We start from the raw sequence: 23,467 nt of genomic DNA, 5'->3' as shown, positions 1-23,467 counted from the left end.
CTAGGTTTGGTCACACAGGACTGGCAGACTTACCTTGAAAATATTCCAATGGTTTGGATTTGACTCCGCATGAGTTTGCCTTACACAATTTAGGTTCTATGTCAAGTTTTCTTTTTGAGGTTTTCTGGTATGTATTAGTGACTTAACCCTTAAAAATCCTGGCATTTTATAGACTGAGCCACGCCAGTGCTCTAGGGCACATACCTTCTGCAAAGAGTTAAATGGATAGAGGGATGTTTTCTGTAAGGATATTGATCTCTTCCAAATTAACATATTGAACTGTTACAGTTCTGAACTGGGTTCAAATTCCAGAGTTTTACTTCGAATACATAACCTAGCAAGGTGTAGGAGCAACAGAGACGGGGGACTTGTTTGCACTTTTGGAACAGCTTTCTGTGGTTAAATATCAGAGAGGTAGCCATGTTAGTCTGGCTCTGTAAAAGCAGCAAAGAATCCTGTGGCACCTTATAGACTAACAGACGTTTTGCAGCATGAGCTTTCGTGGGTGAATGCCCACTTCGTCGGATGCAAGAGCGGAAATTTCCAGGGGCAGGTAAATATAAGGAAGCAAGCTAGAGATAACGAGGTTAGATCAATCAGGGAGGATGAGGCCCTGTTCTAGCAGTTGAGGTGTGAAAACCAAGAGAGGAGAAACTGGTTCTGTAGTTGGCAAGCCATTCACAGTCTTTGTTTAATCCTAAACTGATGGTGTCAAATTTGCAAATGAACTGAAGCTCAGCAGTTTCTCTTAGAAGTCTGGTCCTAAAGTTTTTTTGCTGCAGGATGGCCACCTTAAGAGAGAGAAGGAAAAGGATAAATGGACACAAATCAGATATTAGGAATGGCAATATACAAAAACCTGTAGGAGAACACTTCAACCTCCCTGGCCACACAATAGCAGATCTTAAAAAAGATCTGCAGCAAAAAAACTTTAGGACCAGACTTCTAAGAGAAACTGCTGAGCTTAAACAAAGACTGTGAATGGCTTGCCAACTACAGAACCAGTTTCTCCTCCCTTGGTTTTCACACCTCAACTGCTAGAACAGGGCCTTATCCTCCCTGATTGATCTAACCTCGTTATCTCTAGCTTGCTTCTTGCTTGCTTATATTTACCTGCCCCTGGAAATTTCCACTCTTGCATCCGACGAAGTGGGCATTCACCCACGAAAGCTCATGCTGCAAAACGTCTGTTGGTCTATAAGGTGCCACAGGATTCTTTGCTGCTTTTCTGTGGTTAGTGATAGATTCTCCATCACTTGACATTTTAAAATCAAAGCTAGGTGTTTTTTGTACAACATGAGCTCTAATTCAAACAAGAATAAATTCAAGGAAGTCCTATGATCTGTGTTTAGATTAGGTGATTGCAGTGGTTCCTTCTGGCTTTATAAGATGAGTCTACACAGAAGTTACACTAGTTTAACTTAAATTGGCTTACAAAAAAGTTTTGTTAGCGTCCACGTAAAAAGTGGTTTAGTCATAGCATTTACCAATAGATTATATCAGCCAAATTTGCAACTGTGAATTTACTAACTGATGCAAACCAAACAAATATAAGATGGATTTAAATCAGTTTGTCTCCACTCAGAAAATTGCACCAGGTTAACAAAAATTGGTATAAAATCTCACTTTCAGTTAAACTGGTGCAACTTTGCATGTAGGCCAGGCCTTAGTGTGATAACTCCTCCTTTACATACACACAACTCCCAGTCATATTGATGGGTGTTAGGGACATACATTGACCCATTAGTGAACTTCGTACATGCTAACGATCACTGTTTGCAAGTTTTTGAAGGGTGTGAAAACAAAGGGGGGAGCGGAATTATTGAGGGGGTCCTAGTGGGTGCTTCAATCTAGACTTAATGGAATGAAATTAAAGGGGAAATTAAGTCTAAATATCATGGAAAAACTTCTTGAAAATGAGATATACAAGACTGTGAAATCATCTCCTTGAAGAAGTGGTGGAAACTGCATCACTGTTGGGACATTAAAACTAGTCTGGATTGAGCACAGGGGAGCAGTTCTGCCCTGGCTTCAGGGAGTTGGGGTGGGGGTGGGGGTGGGGGAGAGATTGGATTAACTGCTCTTTTGTTTCTCATTCGTTTGTCTTTCTGGCAAATGCAGACAAGAATAAAACTGTTAATGTACATTTTTATATTGATATAACTTATATGCAATTTCTGTTAAGCCCATAGTCTGGCTGCTTGGAACCCATGCATCCAAGTATATGGGCAGCTCCCACATCTGTCTTCTGAATTTGTTTCCCATGCTCATGCTCTTCTTTGGCAACATGGTCATTTCAAAGACTGCTCTGTGTAGTGGATAGTAGGGTGCTCGCTTTGGTCAACCGCCGCTCCATGGAATAAAATAGTGTAAATAAATCATAATAGTACTATCACCGTAGTGTCTAAGTGTCCCAGTATCAACGTATACCCTTGCCCCCTCTCAGCTTTATGGGGTGACACTGCTGTCTGTCTTCAAAGAGGCCAACCCTCAGTTTGCCATGTTGTAAGCCACTGACTGACTTACACTGGCAGTTCTATCTAAAGGCATGCTCTGTCTTGCACTAGGATACTACTTTGAGCAACTCCATTGAAGATGTCCACTCCAGATCCTCCAATGGGAGGAACTCCTCGTCCAGGGCCTTCTCCTGGACCCGGCCCATCACCTGGTGCAATGTTGGGCCCCAGTCCTGGACCCTCGCCTGGCTCTGCACATAGTATGATGGGACCCAGCCCTGGACCACCTTCAGCAGGACACACTATACCACCTCAGGGGTCTGGGGGCTATGCTCAGGACAATATGCATCAGATGCACAAGGTAACCAACTGTAACAGTGCTCTGTCTGAGTGGGGTTTTCTCTCTTCCTGGCAGAGCTTATACATTCCTCTTTCCCTAGTTATTAAAAATGAACATAAAATGAAACGATTAAGAGTTGCCCTAGTTTTCTGCAGCATGCTGTTTCCCCATAACTGGTAAAATGTAGAGCAAGATATGATCCTCCCTAGGTCTTATCTTTCACGGTGGACCAAACCTGAAAGCAGGTGACTATAAGTTAAAGGTGATTTGTGAAGGAAATAAATAAAGGCTTCTGCTTCATTTCTGTTTCTTGACGATGGATACAGAAGGCTTGGAAAGTGGTGGGTTGTGGTGGTGTGTGTGTTTTGTTAGCTTATTTTGTTTTTGATACCTTAGGGATATAAATATGGTTTTGCTGGGAAATGTGGGTTTCAGATGTATAGAATCCTGTAAATCTGCAGATACCCATAGACCACGTTTGTGGATCGCGGCTGGACATGGATCCAAATTCTGTATCTAGAACCCTGAAAATCTGCAGGTATCTGCTTTATATCTGTGGATATCCATGGACCATGTTTTCAGATCGCATGCGGATCCACATCTTGTATCCATGCAGGGCTCTACAGATGTAAACTGAAAATTTTCTTGTTTCTAACTGAAGGGGCAGGGGATTTGAAACTTGTATGTATACAAACTCCTACAAGAAAATTGTATATTTGTTTTCGTTAATGTTCATTTAACGCAATGAGTTTATTAGGCATTTGAGTTAAATGAACATTAACAAAAGCAAACAAACCCCCCCCCCCCACATTTTAAGTCTGATTAAAAATATCTTTGTGTTAGTTCTCAACTTTTGTGATGTCAGAATTCATGTAGTTCTGTGGCCATCCATAGAGTTCCAGGGTGGAGAAGACCTCAGTTTTTAACATAGTAAACAACTATGAAAAACATGTAAAGAAAAACAAACGAAAAAACACCCTTTCAGGCCCTCTTCATACAACATAAGAAAGCAAAGAAAAGGTCCAACCTCTAATTTTTTACCTGACTTGAGGTCACCTTTATCACACCCAATACACGGGGTGTTTTAAAAGTTGGTAGACTGTGTTAAGGCATAACCTATTTTTCAGTTGCTGTTATGTGAACTGCAAAATAACACACAATTGGACTTGGATCTCAAGGAATAAAGTATTTAGTCTTTGAGAGTTGTACCTGAAATTGTTTAATGAGATCCACACAGCTCCTCTGTCTCATGCCACTGAGAACAAATGATGCAAGATAATGTAATAACTGATGCCAATGGCAAATTTTACAGTCTATGAGGAAATTTCACTAGATGCCCTCCATGCGTAATGTGGTTTTGGACTAAAATATATTTTTCCTTAAAGATTTTTCTTGTGTGTTTTTCTTTCGCTTCATTGAGTACTGTCTGTTTATAGGGTATCCTGCGTGTGGCTAATAAATAGATCTTCCTTTTGAAGATGGATGTTGGTAGCATCTGGGTCAGCATGCTACAAATAGGGCATCATTAATGTACCTAGGACACTACTAACCTAAATACAAACTGTACCACACAATGTAGCAGCCTATTCTCTGCTTCCATCAGTCCTTTGCCTCTAGGAATAACTTAGCTTTTTCTTTGATAGTAATTATTTTTAAGCGGGTTTTGCACTGTTCCTTTTTCCTTTGCAGCCAATGGATTCCATGCATGAGAAGGGAATATCTGACGATCCTCGGTACGGCCAGATGAAGGGGATGGGAATGAGGCCAGGTGGGCACACAGGAATGGGTCCTCCTCCAAGCCCAATGGATCAGCATTCTCAAGGTCTGTTTTTTTTTTTCCCCTGGGCTAGGGGCCTGGGAGACATTTGCGAGCCAGTTTCTGAACAGGAGACTGAGCCCCGTCTACTGTTCAATTTCCTTGTTGATTACTGCTGCAGTGGGACTTTCCTTGGGATCATGCACTGTTATAGTAGCAAGAGCAGAGAACAATATGGATACAAACTTCTAATTTTTGTGAAAGGCCACCTGTTCCCTCCACATTCTTTCTTTCTACCACACTGAGGACAGTTGCTACACAAAAGGGCATCTGGTGTCCTGGCATAGCCACATACAGCACAAAGTTCCCACAAAGGATACCCAGTAATTTTCTTTGCTGCCACTGAAAGTCCTCCTGTGCTCCCTTTGTCATGGACATGGCAGTGGTTCAAGAGACTCTGGGGAGAGGGTGGTTTTATGATGGAGAAAATAAATCTACAAGCAGGGAACAGATGGACGCAGCAGGTAAGAGACCTGCAACCCATCTGTGAACCCTCCCTGGACAGATTCCTCTGTAAATCCCCAAATGGGATTTTTGTTTGTTTGGAACTAAAAGTTTAAAACAAGTTTTGGTGCAATTACTTTCACTGAGGACCCTGGCTTAAAGCAGTTGCAACCTCCATTAAGAGTAATTAAATAGTTTTTTTTTTCCTGTAGCATTTTTTAAATAAAACTAGCTTTTCTGTATTATTATTATTATGATGCAAAGTCTACAGCATCCTGCAATATAATTACATCTCTCTTTCCAGGTTACCCTTCTCCGCTCGGTGGTTCTGAGCATGCCTCAAGCCCAGTTCCAGCTAACGGTCCATCCTCTGGCTCTCAAATGTCATCTGGTCCTGGAGGAGTCCCGTTAGACAGTACTGACCCACAAGCATTAGGACAACAGAACCGGGGCCCAACCCCTTTTAACCAGAACCAGCTGCACCAGTTAAGAGCTCAGATCATGGCCTATAAGATGCTTGCCAGAGGGCAGCCTTTACCTGACCATCTTCAGATGGCAGTGCAGGGAAAGAGACCAATGCCTGGAATGCAGCAGCAAATGCCGACGCTACCTCCACCCTCTGTATCTGGTACAGGACCAGTACAAGGAGCAGGGCCTGGGCCTGGACCAGGACCAACACCTCCAAATTACAACAGACCTCATGGTAAGCGCCAGCTTAGTTGCTTCCTTAGTCTAAATTCAAGACTTTTCCATTTCAATACAGATGCACATAGACTGATGCATGGGGGTAGCATAAGGAAGGAGCAAGCCTACACTTCTCGTTTATCTGTTTGGTACCTTACCTTAGTTTATGGAGGGATGTTTGTTTGTATAATGTATCTGGTCGGATGTGCACCTTAGTTTGTGGAGGGATGTTTGTTTGTATAATGTATCTGGTCGGATGTGCACAAAGACTCTTGCAGTATTTTGCCCCCACCAATATCTTTGCTTTCATTCCCTCGCATTCCTCCTAGGCCCCTCTCCTAATTGCTTCATGTCTCCTTTCACTCTGTTCTGTATCTTCTCTCTCAAACCCTTTCAAGCCAGCCTCTAAGCACCTCCCCCATATCACATCTCCCTTGTGGGAAACAGTCCATCCTTTATAGCTGTGCTGGTGTCACCCACATGCAGTCATGTGGTTACATGTGTTTCAGTCTGTCTGAATTGGGACTCTAAACTCTTCAGGGAAGGGACTTTGTCTTTTAACTGCTTGGAAATGGCAACATATGCCGACCATGCTCTCACTAATTAACAACCTGAAGGAGCCTGGTTTTGTTCCCATTAGGTACATGCAAGGAACAAGCAGATATATTAATAAACTGCAGACAGAGAATCTTATTGCTGTCTTTTTTTACTCTCCTTTGTGTAGGTATAGGAGGGCCTAATATGCCTCCTCCTGGACCCTCAGGAGTTCCCCCAGGAATGCCTGGGCAGCCCCCTGGTGCACCCCCAAAGCCCTGGCCTGAAGGTGAGAATAACTAGGGTTCTTTTAAACAGTTAATTACAAGAAATTTCTCTGGCATTCCCTTCCCCAGAGCAGTGAAGGCAGCATGGGGATGTGCTACGCAGGCATGTGGAGGAAGGACATACTGAAGTGAAAACTGAGCCACAAATGCTTTTTGTGCCTCATTTTGTTCCCCCAGCACATGAGTTGCTGCAAATCCTAGAAGACCTTGATTTTGGTTTCTGCTACAGTGTGTCCCTGCCATCTGGGGGACTGTGGAAGATATTACAGCTTTAGCTAAGCTCTTTTAAAACCCTCCACTTGGAGTTTGTGATCCTGCAGACAGACTAGTTAATTCCAATGCAGATTTTGAAGCCTCTGGAGTGGTTTTTTTGGCAGCCTCTTGATGTCTTTGATCTGGCGGTTAGACTCCAATGGATGATCTTTCCAAAGAGCTGGCTCAGGCATCTACACGCTTTTATTCTGCTTGAACTATTGTACTATGGGGACAGCTGTATAAAGTTGCAGAGTTCATCTTGTAGCTAGGCAGAAGGAATTGCATTTGGTTGCTGTGAAATGTACAGCTTGCCAGATGGTTGAGTGGAGGTGGGGGGATAAAGAGTAGGACTGCATGACTTGTTCATGGGTCAGTATAGGGCGTGTCCTGTGTTAGAAAGTACGGAAAGTGAATACGGAACATATGCAGAAACAGAATTTTTTCCAACAGTTCTCTCTGAAGAGGTTCTTTTGCCCTTAAACCTTGTAGCTGGGCTGCATGTCAGCTCTCCCATGCTACTTAGCACCAGAATGTTCAAGCTTGGGTGACTGAAGTTGTCACCTAAATGCGTGTACTGATTTCCAGAGGTGGTGAAGCTAATAGAAGCTGTGTACCTCCAGCTTCTCTGAAAATCAGACCATTTACTTAGGTGCTTAACTGGAGTCACCCAAGCCTGAAAATTTTGGCCCGGCCCATGTCAAATTCTGACAGGTTTAAAGAAGTGTAGGCGGACATGCAACCCAGTATCACTCCCAGTTTGGTTTTTGAACAGGACCAATGGCAAATGCTGCAGCCCCCACTAGCACACCTCAGAAACTGATTCCTCCTCAGCCAACTGGCCGTCCTTCACCAGCACCCCCGGCGGTACCTCCTGCAGCATCTCCTGTAATGCCACCCCAAACTCAGTCACCCGGGCAGCCAGCCCAGCCTGCCCCTATGGTGCAGCTCCATCAGAAGCAGAATCGTATCACGCCGATCCAGAAGCCAAGAGGACTTGACCCAGTGGAAATCCTTCAGGAGAGGGAATACAGGTAAAAGCCGTGGCTTCTCTTGGAATTGTGAGATGCTGATATCAAGTGGCTGGCTGCCTCTCCCCTTTTATCCTCCTACTGGTGTCCTCGGCTCTCTTGAAGAATACAGTGGCTCTCTCTGTTTACCGTTCTTCCTCCCTCCCTTCCCCCTGCCCCCCCCCCCAAAAATCAAAATTCCCAGTTGACATGTGCTGTACAGAGTAACCTAGGACTGAGAAGAACTGTGCATAAGTTCACTTCAGAGCCTGTCAGGGCAACTCCTGAGATCTTACAGTTTCCTGTGCAGACGCACCTGTCTCTGCTTCTCCCAGGGGCTGACATTTTCCCTGGCACTTCAGTTATTTTTCATGCCAGAGAGGTATGCTACTGCTATGGCCATGTATTAAATGATGATCCAAACAAAGATGTACATAGCTGCCAAGAACGTCCATCGTACTTGAAATACGGTGACTCAAGGACTGGACAGAACACAGATGTATTTGATAGTCTTTTCAGTTGAACAGTAAAAGGCTAAAAGTGCCCAGACTTAAACTCATTTTGTTTGTCTTCATCTGCTATGAAATTGTCTTATCCCCACAGATTGCAGGCTCGCATTGCTCACAGAATCCAAGAACTAGAAAACCTGCCGGGGTCCCTGGCTGGTGACCTGAGAACCAAAGCTACCATTGAACTTAAAGCACTAAGACTACTTAACTTCCAGAGACAGGTAGGTTGTGGGGTTTCAGCCGCTGGCTTTCCAGTGTGTAATGCCTGATTCAGAACAGGAATTAGCCAATTACTACAGATTTTGTAATGCAAGGCAAATGCTGGATACACAGGAATAAGATAATTAGTGTGCATTTGTGTCTGTGCCTGGCTTGGAATAAAACAAACTGAACTTAGTACAAGAACCCCCTAGCCTACCTCATGTGTTAGCTGGTTACCATGGAAGTGGTAGCTTACCTGGATACTGGACTAGATGGCACATTGCTCCATCCCATTTCCTGCTCTACTGATCTGACTTGGCAGAAGGAAAAGATGCCTGATGAGCTGGACCATTGAGCCAAATGTGTGTGGCAGTGGACTAGATGAACCGCTGCTGTGTGGTGCTCTGGCAGCATCTTTATTCTTATAAATCTCAATTCTGAGATTCCATATGGAAGAGATTCTGATTTTTAAGTAGCTTTTGGTTTTTTGTTTTTCCACTGAGGGTCTGATCCTCCCCTGTTCAGAGGATCAGCACAAGGCTGATGCACCATGTATGTCGCACAAGGGCTTAAGATGTGGAATAGGCCTTTTGCTGGTGAATTTCACCCTTGTTGTATATAAGCAGAGTTATACCGTGACACTGCATATTTTTCCAGTCCCATACCATACATCTTTGACCTGAATCTGTTGCCCAAGGCATCTTCATAACTGTATTTCAGCCTTTGATTGTATAATGTTTGGCCTTTTTAATGCCATGCAAAACTTTGGCACTTATAAAATGGCACACAGAGAGAAATTTTTTTTTTTAATTAAATGTGAATTTCTTGAAAAGCTGCGTCAGGAAGTCGTGGTGTGCATGAGACGAGACACTGCCCTGGAAACGGCACTGAATGCCAAGGCATACAAACGCAGCAAGCGGCAGTCCCTGCGCGAGGCTCGCATCACGGAGAAACTGGAGAAACAACAGAAGATTGAGCAAGAACGGAAACGCAGACAAAAGCACCAGGTAAGTTGTTCCCGTCCTGTTACTTTGTTTGTTGTTTAGGTTGGGATTTTCAAAGTAGGGTAAAGAATTTAGGATTTCTTTGGGAATTGGGCACCTAAGGACCATAACTCACTTGTTTTCCTGTAGAGAGAGTTAGATACAGAGGCCATTAAATTGAGAGTCATTACTGAGATGTTAAATATATTTTGGGCAAATGACAGTCGGAGGAAAAGATTTTTTTGTTGCTAAATCCATGTATCAAATGGCTTACAACATAAAGATATTGATTATTACAGGGCAGAACAATAGATGACTAGTGTGTGTATCTTGACTTTGTAGCTCAGTTGCCATCACTTTGTCCCTTCAGGAATACCTCAATAGCATTCTCCAGCATGCCAAGGATTTCAAAGAATACCATCGATCCGTCACGGGCAAAATTCAAAAGCTTACGAAAGCTGTGGCCACTTACCATGCTAACACTGAGCGTGAGCAGAAGAAAGAGAATGAGAGGATCGAGAAGGAGCGAATGCGCAGGCTGATGGTGAGGTTTCCCATGGGACTGCAAAACGGTTTGCTCGCGCGCACACACATGTTGTATAGCTGAATGGTGTAAACTGCCAGTAACATGCTTGCATAGAATTTTTAGCTGGCTAAATTTCTCCTCCTCGGGGCTGAAAGGATGCTAACCTTGCCTCCCCCTTTAGGCTGAGGATGAAGAAGGGTACCGGAAGCTTATCGATCAGAAGAAAGATAAGCGCTTGGCATATCTACTCCAGCAGACAGACGAGTATGTGGCCAACCTGACTGAGCTGGTGCGACAACACAAGGCTGCACAGGTGGCAAAGGAGAAAAAGAAGAAAAAGAAAAAGAAGGTGACTTAACGATTAAGCCTGCTTGCCGCTAGGATTGTTAACTCTGGCAGGAGCCAGGTCTGGAGTGAGGCAGGGGGTTGGAAACTGCTGCAGACATGTCTCTACTGTCGTGCCTTGTTCTGAGCTGTACTAGCCCAGCCTTTGCAGTTCAGGGCATCTATTGAGCAGAGACAGTCTGTCATGCTGACTGTTTGTTCATAGACAGATGTGACACGGGTGAGATGAGCAAGTTCGCTTCTCTTGTAATCAAACGCTATGTTTGAACTTGGGACTCCAGTACTCAAAGCCTAATGCATCATCTAACCTGCCATACCAATAAGCAGGTTACCCTACTTGAGACTGCGTCTCTAAAACCAGAATCTTCATGCTGTTTCCCTTAATTTTCCAACAGAAGGCATCATAAATTGCACTGTGATTTTTTTTTTTCCTTCCCTTCCATAGTAATATAGTGAAAGAAACTGAAGACCTGGTCTGTTTTGCCAACTTAAATATAACTAATGGCAATTTACTAGAGAGAATTTTACTGCAAGTTTTCTAAAGCACAAACTCATTTGGTGAGCGTCACTAGATCAGAAAACTTGCAGTAATTTTTCCCTAGTAAATTGCCGTTAATTAAATGGAAGTTGGAAAACACTGAGCAGTTTTTTTTGTTTCTTTTACTGTGAAAAAAATGGAAGAAAACTGTGTTGTGAGTACAAGGGGATAAGCTGGTACAACTGATAGTTTTTAAGTGTTAGTTTTTGGAGATAGGGATATCTATTCCAGGAGATTTAAAATGGGGTGTCTCGACTTTTAAAGAACTATTTTGATTGCCTTTTACCAGTAAGGTGTGCAGAATTTTCTATACTGATAAGAGCTGGCTTTGTATGCTGTGGTGATGGGTGTTGTACAAAAAAACCTAAACCCCAAACAAACACCAGAGAAGAGTACCTATCTTGGATGTAGTAATCAAAAGCATCAGTCCTAATATAACATTGCATGACGGTGATAAACCAGTCTAAAATGTTAGGAGGATTTCTTGGCTAGGACTTAATTTACAAATCGGTTCCAGCCTGAGCAGCTTCTGCACTTGACTGTTTTGTGTCCTCCCTCCCCACCCGCTTCTGAGTTGGGAAACTTGCATTGTAAGCATGCAATTCCAGTGGCGTGCTCATATTGGGGGTGGGATTTTTGTTGCTATGAGTTGTATTCCCTTTCTTTCAGAAGGCAGAGAATGCAGAAGGGCAAACTCCCGCAATTGGACCGGATGGCGAAGTAAGCACAGAAAATGTTTGTTAGCCACACGCTGAAAGGATCAGTTATGATGATGATATTGTGGATTGAAAGAAAAACAGCCCTGAGAAGTGGAGTGTAGTAGATGGCTAAATCAAGACTTCCTAAAATAGAACACATTCAATTTTGTAAAGAAATGTTTGTCTCTTACTGTCTTCACCCACAGGAATAGTTCTGGCAGCCTCTCCAACCTGCCATGTCACTGCTAATTTTGGCAGCAACTCCAGTGTGTTTAAACTGGCTCCAATCCTGCAAACCTTTAGATAGGTCACATAGGAGAGGAAGGATGTAGAGAGTAAACAAGCCTGGGATTGGGAGGCTGGAGTTATTTCCCAGCTCTGCCACAGTTTTCTTGTGTGACCTTGGGCAAATTTGCCTGTAAAAGGGGAGTGACAGTGTTTTCCTACCTACAGCAGTGCTGTGAGGATCAATACTTTAAAGATTGCGAGGTGATCAGATAGTATTGGGATCAAGGTCATAAGAACCTAAGGGAGAGCTACCCATAACTTTAGGCATGTGAGAAGTCCCAGTGAACTCAGAGGGACAAAAGTGCCGAAAGTTACACATATACCTAAGAAGTTGCAAGATCACTTATGACAAAGGAAGTACTGAGTGGCAATGAATTTATAAGAGAAACTGGAGATATTCATTAAGAAAGTTCTTTTATTCATGCCTTCAAATGCCAAGCAGCACTTTTGTCACAGCTAGGTCAAGACAGTGGTTTCCTGTTTCTTGTTTTTTGAATTAGTGCAAACCAAAAATTTTAAAAATAAACAAAAAAGCTTTGATCTACTTATTCTTTGGAGAAAGTGATGTTTTAAAACTTTAGTGAGTGTCCCATAAATATTTCTGCAATAGCACTTAACTGGTTTTAATTAAAGTGTTGGCTAATAGAGAACAGAGACACCTTAATTCCAGATGGAATACTGAAATGTACATACATTGTGCTTTCTCAGCCTCTGGATGAGACCAGCCAAATGAGTGATCTCCCTGTGAAAGTGATCCATGTGGAAAGCGGTAAAATCCTTACTGGCACAGATGCTCCAAAGGCTGGACAGCTGGACACCTGGTTGGAAATGAACCCAGGGTAAGCCACCACCAGTTCCCAAATTGCCATCTGGTGTTGTGCCAGAAGGCCGACAGCCTCACATTTGCTGTAATGCATTCTGTGGCTTTGCTTATAAATCCTGTTCCATGCTCTAACTGAAATGGGTCAAAAATTACACCAGATCCCGTCTGGGATACTGGCCCCAATCCTGCAGTGATTGTGTGTCTCCAAGGTTCCTCCCTCACAGAGATCATTGCTGGATTGGGGCCTGTGTTTAGCTCAGGCAAGAAAAGCCCAAAATATCAGCATGGGCCCAGCCTAACACCTTGAGAGTCCCAGAGGGCAGGAAGAAGTATATGTCATGTCATTAGAAAATGCAGATTCCTTTAACCTTAATTCAGTGGTCAGGGAGCTGCTAAAATTGTGTGGGAAATACTGTTGCAAAAGGTGCTTAATTGGTGGACCTCTACTTATGCACCCAGACCCAATAAATTTTTCTAAGCACTGGTCCTAAAATCTGGGATTAGAAAGGGGGAAAAAAATTGTAAAATTCCTGTGTTAAAAGTAGCAGTTATCTCACTCTAGTTTGACTTCAAAGGCTTTTAGAGCCCAAGCTAGTTGCATGTTTGTGCATTGCTCTGTCAGAATCAGAACTGATGTTAAATATTAATATTTGTATTTAATTAGATATGAAGTAGCTCCCAGATCTGACAGTGAAGAAAGTGGGTCGGAGGAGGAGGAAGAGGTAAGTGGATGTGCCTAAAGTCATATTTTTTGGGTGTTTTGTATTTTAAAGTAGGAAATAACCAGTAGACATAGTCATTAAACTTAATTCAGTATTTATTTTTCAAATATAGTTCAATATTGATTTAGCTAAAATGAGTTCATTTAGAACAAATAAATCTTGAAACAACTGATGTGTGCGGTGTGAGAACAAATAACCTCGTGCTGTCATATTTCCACCCCCTTTCCACTTGGCATCTCTTCTCTGTTGTGTCTTGTCTTAATGAGGACACAGCCATGCAAGCCTTTACTTCTGATAGTAGCCTGACATTGCCATCATACATCAATAAGGATTTAAATACATAAGAACTGCCATAGTGGGTCAGACCAATGGTCCATCTGGCTAGGTATCCTGTCTCCAATCATTGTCAGTACAAGAGTTTCAAGGCGAGTGTACAGAACAGGGCAATTTTGCAGAGATCCACCCCATCTTCCCCTGTCTTGCAGGATCCTGTCCCTGATCTAGAAGGCAGTGACGGTTTCTTGTGAGTTCTTAAAGGTTCATAAACAGTCTGAAGCTATGTAAATTTAAAAAAGTAGTAGGTCCAAGATGCACCAAGAATCTTTGAGTGCTCTACAATTTGGGTGAAGCAGAGGTAATATTTTGGGGATAGGGTAAAAAATATTTTTTTATTATTTTATTTTATTTTTGATGAGGTTGAGCCACTAATCACTGCCAATCTCCCTGCCTCTTACTGCTCTGCTGCTTGTCATGTGCTAGACTGATATTCTGCACTGACAGCTTAGGAGCAGGACATGATTTTGCCCACATAATGGAAGTTCCCACTCCCCTCAAAGAATTTATTTTTAAATCACTTTGGGAAATGAGGTTGGGTTGTTAGAATATGTATGGCACGAGGTAGGGTGCATCTGTATGTCAGCTTTGAATGATCAGTATTCTAGAACTTACAAGAAAAATGTTCAAACTTGGGTGCTTAAGGTTGGCTCCTACGTCTGTATTTAGGAAGGAGACAAAACAGGGATTTATGTAGGTACCTATATAAATGGCATGATTTTTTTTTCCAAAGGTGCCACGCATCTATAAATCCCACTGAAGTCAATAGGAAATGCAAGTGCTCACCATTTTTGAAAAGGGATGCTTTTATTTAGGTGTCTAAATATGGGTGTAGGAGCCTCATGTTTGGAAATTTTGGCCTAAGGGGTTTATTTCTACCCAATTGATCAGGGTTTTTTTTTGTTTGGTTTTTTTGTTTTTTGCCATTTTCTAAAAGAAAATGACACAAAAGGGCCACAAATAGGATCACAAAGTACAGTTGTGGTATCTAGATCTACAGGGAGATGCAAAGAGATTCTGTAGCTTTATATGTGCGTTTCCTGGTGATTCCTACTCATGGAGAGTCAATGCAAATATACATCTCGGATGCATGCCAGCCAATCAACTGGAATGTATATTGCCCTTCATTTCCTCTGTATGCTGAAGTCTCCTGCATCACCAGCTGGTGAACAAAGCTGAATGCTTTATAGCATCTCAGCAACAGGAAAGAAGGAAAGAGGTGTCTCCAGAGTGGTGATTTTTTTTGCAAAGTCTGCAGCATGTATTTAAAGAGTTTGCTGAATGTTAAGTGGCTTATGCAGACTTGGTCAGCTCCGCCTTACTGTGAGGATACAGAACACTGCCCTCTCCCTTGTACATGAGGATGAGTGTATGTAACTTGATAGTCCCAGTGATGTAGCCTTCAATTTCTGGCAGGAGGAGGAAGAGGAGCAGCCGCAACCTGCTCAGCCTGCCCTGCCTGTGGAAGAAAAGAAGAAGATCCCAGATCCAGACAGTGATGATGTGTCAGAAGTTGATGCCAGGCACATTATTGAGTAAGCCCCACCCAGTCACTTGTTGCATTAGTATTTTAAATCCTGCTGCCCTTTGTTTCCCCTTTGGGGGCAAAAACAACCGAGGATTAGCCTGGATTGATTTCCATTCTTTTGGATCACTTTGTTGGAGGTGTATTTGACAGGCACTAATAACTGGCAAGAGAAGACTTGCAAATGGCTGTTTCTCTTGTCCCAGCATGAAGGGCAGCGTTACATTGTGAAGTCCCTCTTTCGCCTGGCTGGCACATGGAAAATATTATACTTCACTGTGAAAGTTTTTTGCATGCTGCTAGAATAGTTTTAATTTTAATCCCTATTGTCGGTCTCTTGTAACTCCCTCCCAGTGCTCACTAAAAATGACATTGGAGGGGCTCTGATTTGTTACGCTTGGTCTTTACCCAGAGATTAAGGCTGAGAGATTCAAATTCACTTAATAGATTTAGATGCAATGCCTGTTAATTTTAATGAGAATTATGTCTGATTCTCCTAGGAAGCTTTGAATATATTGGTCCAGGTTTTTTGAAAACAGAAGAGAAATTAACATGTTGGTTACCAAAGTGCAGGGGAAATTGGACGCTGTTTTTTTAATTTAGTTTCATGCTTTGGTCTCCTCCTCCTCAGAGGGGAATGCGGCATTAGCTACATTTGGAAAAGGGAGAGGGTATGCAGATGAAAATAGTGTGACAGACCATGGTTGCATACCTACAAACATCAGTAGAGACACAAGGGGGTGAGGTCGTATCTTCTATGGTTTGTGAAAGAGAGGAGCTTTTAGAGGTCCTGAAGAAGAGCTCTGTGTAAGTTCACAAGCTTGTCTCTTTCACCAGCAGAAGTTGGTCCAGTAAAAGAGATCTCAACCCCCCCGCCCCCTTATCTCTCCAATATCCGGAGACAAACACTGCCTACAGACATCAGTCATAGATTATAAAGCCAGCAGGGGCCCCTAGGATCATCTAGTCTGACCTCCTGCATAATGCTGGTCGAAGGACTGTCCTGAATTATGTCCTGTTTGAACTAGAGCAGATCTCTTAGAAAATCAGTGAGGCTTGAACCTTTACCCTCTAGCTCCATAATTACGAGCCCCTATCACTCGAGCTACATAAGAACGGCCAGACTGGGTCAGACCAAAGGTCCATCTAGCCCAGTGTCCTGTCTTCCGACAGTGGCCAATGCCAGGTGCCCCAGAGGGAATGACCAGAACAGGTAATCATCACGTGATCCATCCCCTGTCGCCCATTCCCAGCTTCTGGCAAACTGAAGCTAGGGACACAATCCCTGCCCATTTTGGCTGATAGCCATTGATGGACCTATCCTCCAGGAACATACCTACTTCTTTTTTGAACCCTAATAGTGTCTTGGCCTTCACAACATCCTCTGGCAAGGAGTTCCACAGGTTCACTGTGCGCTGTGTGAAGAAATACTTCCTTTTGTTTGTTTTAAACCTGCTGCCTGTTAATTTCATTGGGTGATCCCTAGTTCTTGTGTTATGAGAAGGAGTAAATAACACTTCTTTATTTACTTTCTCCACACCAGTCATGATTTTATAGACCTCTAGCATATCCTCCTTTAGTCGTCTCTTTTCCAAGCTGAAAAGTCCCAATTTTATTAATCTCTTCTCATATGGAAGTTATTCCATACCCTTAATAATTTTTGTTGCCCTTTTCTGAATCTTTTCCAGTTCCAATATATGTTTTTTGAGATGAGGCAACCACATCTGCATGCAGTATGCAAGATGTGGGCATACCATGGATTTATATAGAGGCAATATGATATTTTCTGTCTTATTATCTCTCCCTTTCTTAATGATTCCCAACATTCTGTTTGCTTTTTTTGACTGCTGCTGCACATTGAGTGGATATTTTCGGAGAACTCTCCACAAGGATGCCAAGATCTCTCTTGAGTGATAACAGCTAATTTAGACCTCATCATTTTATATGTATAGTTGGGATTATGGTTTCTAATGTGCATTACTTTGCATGTATCAACACTGAATTTCATCTGCCATTTTGTTGTCCAGTCACCCAGATTTGTGAGATCCCTTTGCAGCTCTTCGCAGTCTGCCTGGGACTTAACTATCTTGAGTAGTTTTGTATCATCTGCAAATGTTGCCACCTCACTGTTTACCCCTTTTTCCAGACCATTTATGAATGTTGACTAGGGCTGGGCCCAGTACAGACCCCTGGGGGACACCACTATTTACCTCTCTCCATTCTGAAAACTGACCATTTATTCCTGTACTTTGTTTCTTATCTTTTAATCAGTTACCGATCCCTGACAGGACCTTCCCTCTTATCCCATGACAGCTTCCTTTGCTAAAGAGAAATCTTCCAGCTGTCAATAAGCAGCAGGCTGTTACATTTTGTGGTCACCAGCCAGTCTAGAGAGACAGTCACCTGCATTAAGCCAATGTATTACAATGGAATAATGTCCATCCTTTTTCATACTAAGTATACCATGTGCTGTTTTTATAAACCACCCGTGGGTATGGATATAGCTGTATTGGCATAAATGCACCTATGTGAGCTGTCAGTTACTTTAAACTAAAGAAATGGAAGAAAAGAGGGTAATGCGGCAATGTTGACATTTTACATGACAAAAAGTCAGGGATTACAGAGTTTTTGGTTCCCGTGGTGGCAAACATTGCCCGAATAAAGATAAGTTATCGCCATATATGGAAAATGCTGAATATTCCAAAGTAGGTCCAAGTTACCCTTCCCTCAGCAACTATAACTTAAAATTCTGAATACTTCTGTGCATGTAAAAACAACCTTACTGTGGAAGTAACCTAGTTTTTTGCTTTTAATATTTATAAGGACTGAGACATGCCATACTCACAAATCTTCTCCCTCTTTCATGCTTGCTTGCATGCAAACACAGGTGAGATGTCAGCAGAACAACTCTGCCTTGCCTGCCCTTTGTCTCATTCAAACTGCAGCATCCTAGTTTCCTTTCTGAGGTGCTCCCCCCCTCCCCCAAAAATAAGTGTGGGCTCCTTAAATTGGACTTAAAAAGTATCATTTGGTTGTAGTGCTAAGCCTATGATTTGTGCAGTTTCTGGTGCATCAGCTGGAAGAGGTTCTCATCACACCAGGAAATTCTAATAAGTGGTTTGCAGAAGAAACTATAACTGTGTGAGGAAACAGGTGAAGTGTGTTTAAAATTGTTGGGTTTTTTTGAAACAGTAATTCCTTTAAAACATAAGCTGCTGGATGATATGGCAATAAGCATTTCCTTACTGTTCAGGTCAAGATTCTTGCTGTCTCAAAAGTGCACTGTGGTTTGGATCTTTAAAAATCATAATTAAAGATAATATGGAGCTATACCTATCTCATTGAGTCCAGTCCCCTGCCTTCACAGCAGGATCAAGAACTGTCCCTGACAGATTTTTGCCCCAGATCCCTAAATGGCCCCCACGGGGCTTGAACTCACAACCCTGGGTTTAGCAGGCCAATGCTCAAACCACTGAGCTATCCCTCCCCTAAAGTCACTGCTGTAAATCCCATCCCACCTGGTTAGTTTCCAAGGAGTTAAATGTGCAGGCATCATTTTTTGCTCCCTGATTTTAGCAAGCATGAGGTAAAGGGAAAAGTGAACTGGGATGAAAAGAGGCTAAAATATTCTTTCAGAAGCAAAGCAGTTGATTGGTTGTACTTGGAGAGATGAGCTCATGAAATCCAAGGATCCGTGGGGTCCCCCAGGAGGTCTTTGGGCCGCGGGGAAGCCTGTCTCCCAGAGAAGTGAGAAGGATTCTCTCCATATCCATTCAAAACCCTTTATTTACTTATTTATTTATTTTTTAGAAATGCTAAGCAAGATGTTGATGATGAGTATGGGGTCTCCCAAGCTCTGGCGAGGGGATTACAATCTTACTACGCTGTGGCCCACGCGGTCACTGAACGAGTGGACAAACAGTCCACGCTCATGGTCAATGGCGTCCTCAAACAATACCAGGTGAGAGACTGAGGGAGGAAGTGCCCTGATTCAGGGTGATGGTGACTAAAATAGCTTATGCGCACACACAGCATGTCTGATCAGCCACAGGTATGTTCAGCACTGGGGGGAGAACCTAGAAATTGCCAGACTGGATGAGACCCAAGGCCCATCTAGTCCAGTATCCAGTCTCTGACCAACAGCTCAAAGGAAGGTTTTCTAGAACTCTGCAATAACAGATGTAGGATAATCGGCCTCCCATATTAGGTCTCATCCTTACCTCTCATAGTCAGAGATTGGCTTAAATCCTGATGCCTGAGCCGTAATGTCCCTTCCAAAATGTTATCGTTACTTATTAGAAGTAAACTGCACACCTTGCTCTGCCTTACATGTCACAGTTCCTTATCTAGGCTGTATTTGAACATAAAACCCTCCTGAGATTATTCTAGGCAACTGGTTTCACTCTGCTTGGTGTTGGGCTCCTGTCCTGCTTCCCTCATGGTTCTAATCAGGTGGCGCTCCTTTACTATGCTCAGTTATTTCTGTCTGTCTAGAAATTTCAGCTGTATCTGCAAACTGATCTATTCAAATCCATTTTGGGTTAATAGGTCATTATTTCTTACCTTTTGAACTTGCTGAGCAATATTAATTCCAAGAATTGCTAGTGCCTCCATAAGCAAATCCGCAATGTAATATAGCTGATAAGCAAGTTTTAAACATGAGCACGCACCAAACAGGCTAAAGGTGACTGGATAATACTTTAATCATTTGTAGTCTCTGGCGAACAAAGTGTGACTTGACAGATATTATCTGGCATTTTTAGTTGTAATTAGATAATTGTGCAGTACTTTGAAGATACAAAGCTGTATGGAAGGACTAACTTTTTGTGCTTATCAGTAGGCTCTGGTGTAAGACCTTACTTATAATACTGTGTATTGCACTTGTCAGTGAAATCCTGGGGATTAAAGATAGGAGTCTGTTGACTCGCACCTCGTATCTCTCCCACACTGCAGGAATGGAGGATTGTTCCCTTCAGTCCATGCAAACAACCAGAAACTTGTTAAGATTCCGAGAGATGCAGCTGAGAATAAAATGATCCAGGCTTCTGGGGATGTGTGTGGGAGGTCTTTTATAAAATAACGGATTAGCCAGACTTGGTCTCTGTAGCTTAAAGCAAAGAGCATTAAAGGGAGCTTTTTGTGTGGTATGCATGATCCAGAAGAGAAAGGAATGGATTGATGCCAAAGTGCTCTTTGAGATAATTAACTCTAAAACAAGAGGTTTAATAATCTATAAATAATTCATCTACAGTGTTACGTAAGGTGAGTGGCTGCAAATCATTCACAAGGAAGTGTGGCTTTTTTCCTCTTAGATCCTGTTTAGTTTACGTTCTTTGAATCGTCCTCCATTCTCTTTTTGTTCAGATTAAAGGCTTGGAGTGGCTCGTCTCTTTGTACAATAATAACCTGAATGGTATCCTGGCAGATGAGATGGGTCTGGGCAAAACGATCCAGACCATCGCTTTAATCACATACCTCATGGAGCACAAGCGTATCAATGGACCCTTCCTCATTATCGTACCTCTCTCGTAAGTGCGGGGCTCAAACTAATGGGGGGTTACGGCACTGGCAAGTTTAGGAGAAGTTTTTAGTGAGCAACACTAATTCTAGCTGTGCTGTGGAAGGTAGCAGGGGGTGATGGTTAGAGCAGAGAGGAAGAGGGAGTCAGGAATTATGGGTTCTGTTCCCCACTCTGCCACTGGTCGGTGCTGCATCCCTAGTGGCTGGTAGGGAACCTGAGCCTGCCCTCTACTCTGGGTTCTGGCTCAGGGGCCCTCCAGTTGGCAGCCATGGCCTGCACTGTCCTACCATGCTGCTTTCCCCTGAGCCTTCTACCTTCCCCCCTCTCTGGGTTTGTCAGCCTCCCAACTGCCCTCTACGGTAGAAGCTCCGAGTCAGGAACACCTCAGGAGTGAAGATTGTTTGTTTGTAACTCTGAACTAAACTTCTTTCAAAAGTGTACAACTGAACATTGACTCAGTACAGCTTTGAAACTTTACTATGCAGAAAAGTGCTGCTTTTAACCATCTTAATTTCAATGAAACAAGCACAGAACCCGTTTCCTGACCTTGTGAAACTTTGCTTACATTTTTTTAGTTCTTCGTGTTTAACACAGCTCTGTACTGTATTTGCTTCCTGCCCCCCTGAATTCTTCCAAATGAGGGGTGTGGCTTTCCGGTCAGTTCGTAACTCTCCGGTTGTACTGTAGAGGCCCAACACACCTCCCTTCACCCAGGGAGAGACTGCACACTCCTTCCATGCCGCCCACTGCTGCTGTCACCTCCTGGGCTTTATTCAGATGCCTCCTGTTCCTGACCAGCTGAGCTTTATTTAATCAACCCCTGCTCCCTGGCTTCTTCTCCGGTGCAGCCTGGGCAGGTAATGGGCCCATGTAGCCATCTTAACCCTTCCAGGCCCTAAGTGGGGTGGACACCCCATCACATATCGTCTTTGGCAATGTAATATAGGTAAGTTTTAGTTAACCTAGACAAACAGAGAAACTTGTGGAGAAGCTACAGGAGCTTGAGCCACACATTTACAAGACACTGTTCCTTAGTGGAGGCTTCCAGATCGGATGCCAGTTTTGGTGGGACTGTCTCGCAGTCACTATTTAAGTAAAACTCTGGTTATCCACCTCCAGGCAATAGACAGCTGCTTGCTGATAGAATCATAGAATCTCAGGGTTGGAAGGGACCTCAGGAGGTATCTAGTCCAACCCCCTGCTCAAAGCAGGACCAATCCCCAGCTAAATCATCCCAGCCAGGGCTTTGTCAAGCCTGACCTTAAAAACCTCTAAGGAAGGAGATTCCACCACCTCCCTAGGTAACCCATTCCAGTGCTTCACCACCTTCCTAGTGGAAAAAAGTTTTTCCTAATATCCAACCTAAACCTTCACCACTGCAACTTGAGACCATTGCTCCTTGTTCTGTCATCTGCCACCACTGAGAACAGTCTAGATCCATCCTCTTTGGAACCCCCTTCAGGTAGTTGAAAGCAGCTATCAAATCCCTCCTCATTCTTCTCTTCTGCAGACTAAACAATCCCAGTTCCCTCAGCCTCTCCTCATAAGTCATGTGCTCCAGCCTCCTAATCATTTTTGTTGCCCTCCGCTGGACTCCAATTTTTCCTCATCCTTCTTGTAGTGTGGGGCCCAAAACTGGACACAGTACTCCAGATGAGGCCCCACCAATGTTGAATAGAGGGGAATGATCACGTCCCTCGATCTGCTGGCAATGCCCCTACTTATACAGCCCAAAATGCCGTTAGCCTTCTTGGCAACAAGGGCACACTGTCGACTCATATACAGCTTCTAGTCTGCTGCAACCCCTAGGTCCTTTTCTGCAGAACTGCTGCCTAGCCACTCGGTCCCTATTCTGTAGCAGTGCATGGGATTCTTCTGTCCTAAGTGCAGAGTCCTGCACTTATTATTGTTGAACCTCAACAGACTTTTTTTGGCCCAATCCTCTAATTTGTCTATGTCCCTCTGTATCCTATCCCTGCCCTCCAGCCTATCTACCACTCCTCCCAGTTTAGTGTCATCTGCAAACATGCTGAGGGTGCAGTCCACACCATCCTCATCACCAGGCGTGGAATCTGTGTTGACAACCACTCGAAGAAGAAAGGACACTTACTTGCCTTGCGGCAATTGGTTCTTCAAAATGTGTTGTCCACACAGTTTTCACAACCTGCTCTCTTTCTCGGCTACCTTGGAGTTCTGTACTGGTGAAAGAACTGAGGGGCAGGTTGGGCTCACACTACCCTTTATGCCCTCAGGCGAGGGGGAAGTGAGGTTACTTATGGTGCAGGCGTGGCCCCAACAGACACTGCTGGACAAAATAATCTGATCTCTCATGTATGGAGCACATGCACCACGAGCAGAATGGGCAGTGCACTGCCAAGAACCACATTTACCGTAGGGTACATAGCTGTTTTTTCTGGCAGAGAAGAAAGTACTGTGGCCACATCTCATGATTGTCACAGGGAATTGTTTGGATTGTGGTTGTGTCTTGGATAATGGATTTTGCAGCAAGAATTACTAGCTGGGAATAAAGGGTATTGATTTCCCAAGAGCTGCTGGGGACTTTTATGGTTTTACAGCCAATGGGGGCTGGTTTGGGCTATAGAAGGTTTGGAGTCCTTATGCAAGGGTGGGT

The 23,467-nt window shown here is 43.4% G+C and overlaps 1 protein-coding gene across 13 annotated transcripts in view; it reads left to right on the top strand.

Annotated features, from left to right (window-relative positions):
- SMARCA4 (SWI/SNF related, matrix associated, actin dependent regulator of chromatin, subfamily a, member 4) overlaps positions 1–23,467 on the top strand; it is a 57,053-nt gene that overhangs the window by 14,040 nt on the left and 19,546 nt on the right. For all 13 annotated transcript variants that reach the window (XM_044994724.1, XM_044994723.1, XM_044994721.1 and 10 more), the window contains 15 exons: positions 2,568–2,817; positions 4,486–4,618; positions 5,361–5,759; positions 6,465–6,563; positions 7,589–7,847; positions 8,427–8,553; positions 9,367–9,540; positions 9,887–10,060; positions 10,224–10,391; positions 11,595–11,645; positions 12,620–12,750; positions 13,399–13,456; positions 15,206–15,324; positions 19,125–19,275; positions 20,679–20,842. In XM_044994724.1, coding sequence (XP_044850659.1) covers positions 2,596–2,817; positions 4,486–4,618; positions 5,361–5,759; positions 6,465–6,563; positions 7,589–7,847; positions 8,427–8,553; positions 9,367–9,540; positions 9,887–10,060; positions 10,224–10,391; positions 11,595–11,645; positions 12,620–12,750; positions 13,399–13,456; positions 15,206–15,324; positions 19,125–19,275; positions 20,679–20,842 — 2,429 coding nt within the window. In that variant the 5' untranslated portion in view covers positions 2,568–2,595. The remainder of the gene's footprint in view (positions 1–2,567; positions 2,818–4,485; positions 4,619–5,360; positions 5,760–6,464; positions 6,564–7,588; positions 7,848–8,426; positions 8,554–9,366; positions 9,541–9,886; positions 10,061–10,223; positions 10,392–11,594; positions 11,646–12,619; positions 12,751–13,398; positions 13,457–15,205; positions 15,325–19,124; positions 19,276–20,678; positions 20,843–23,467) is intronic.

The sequence above is a fragment of the Mauremys mutica genome, chromosome 20, assembly GCF_020497125.1.
Source record: "Mauremys mutica isolate MM-2020 ecotype Southern chromosome 20, ASM2049712v1, whole genome shotgun sequence".
In the NCBI taxonomy this organism is placed as follows: Eukaryota; Metazoa; Chordata; order Testudines; family Geoemydidae; genus Mauremys; species Mauremys mutica.
This window is presented reverse-complemented; position numbering and strand designations above follow the sequence as displayed.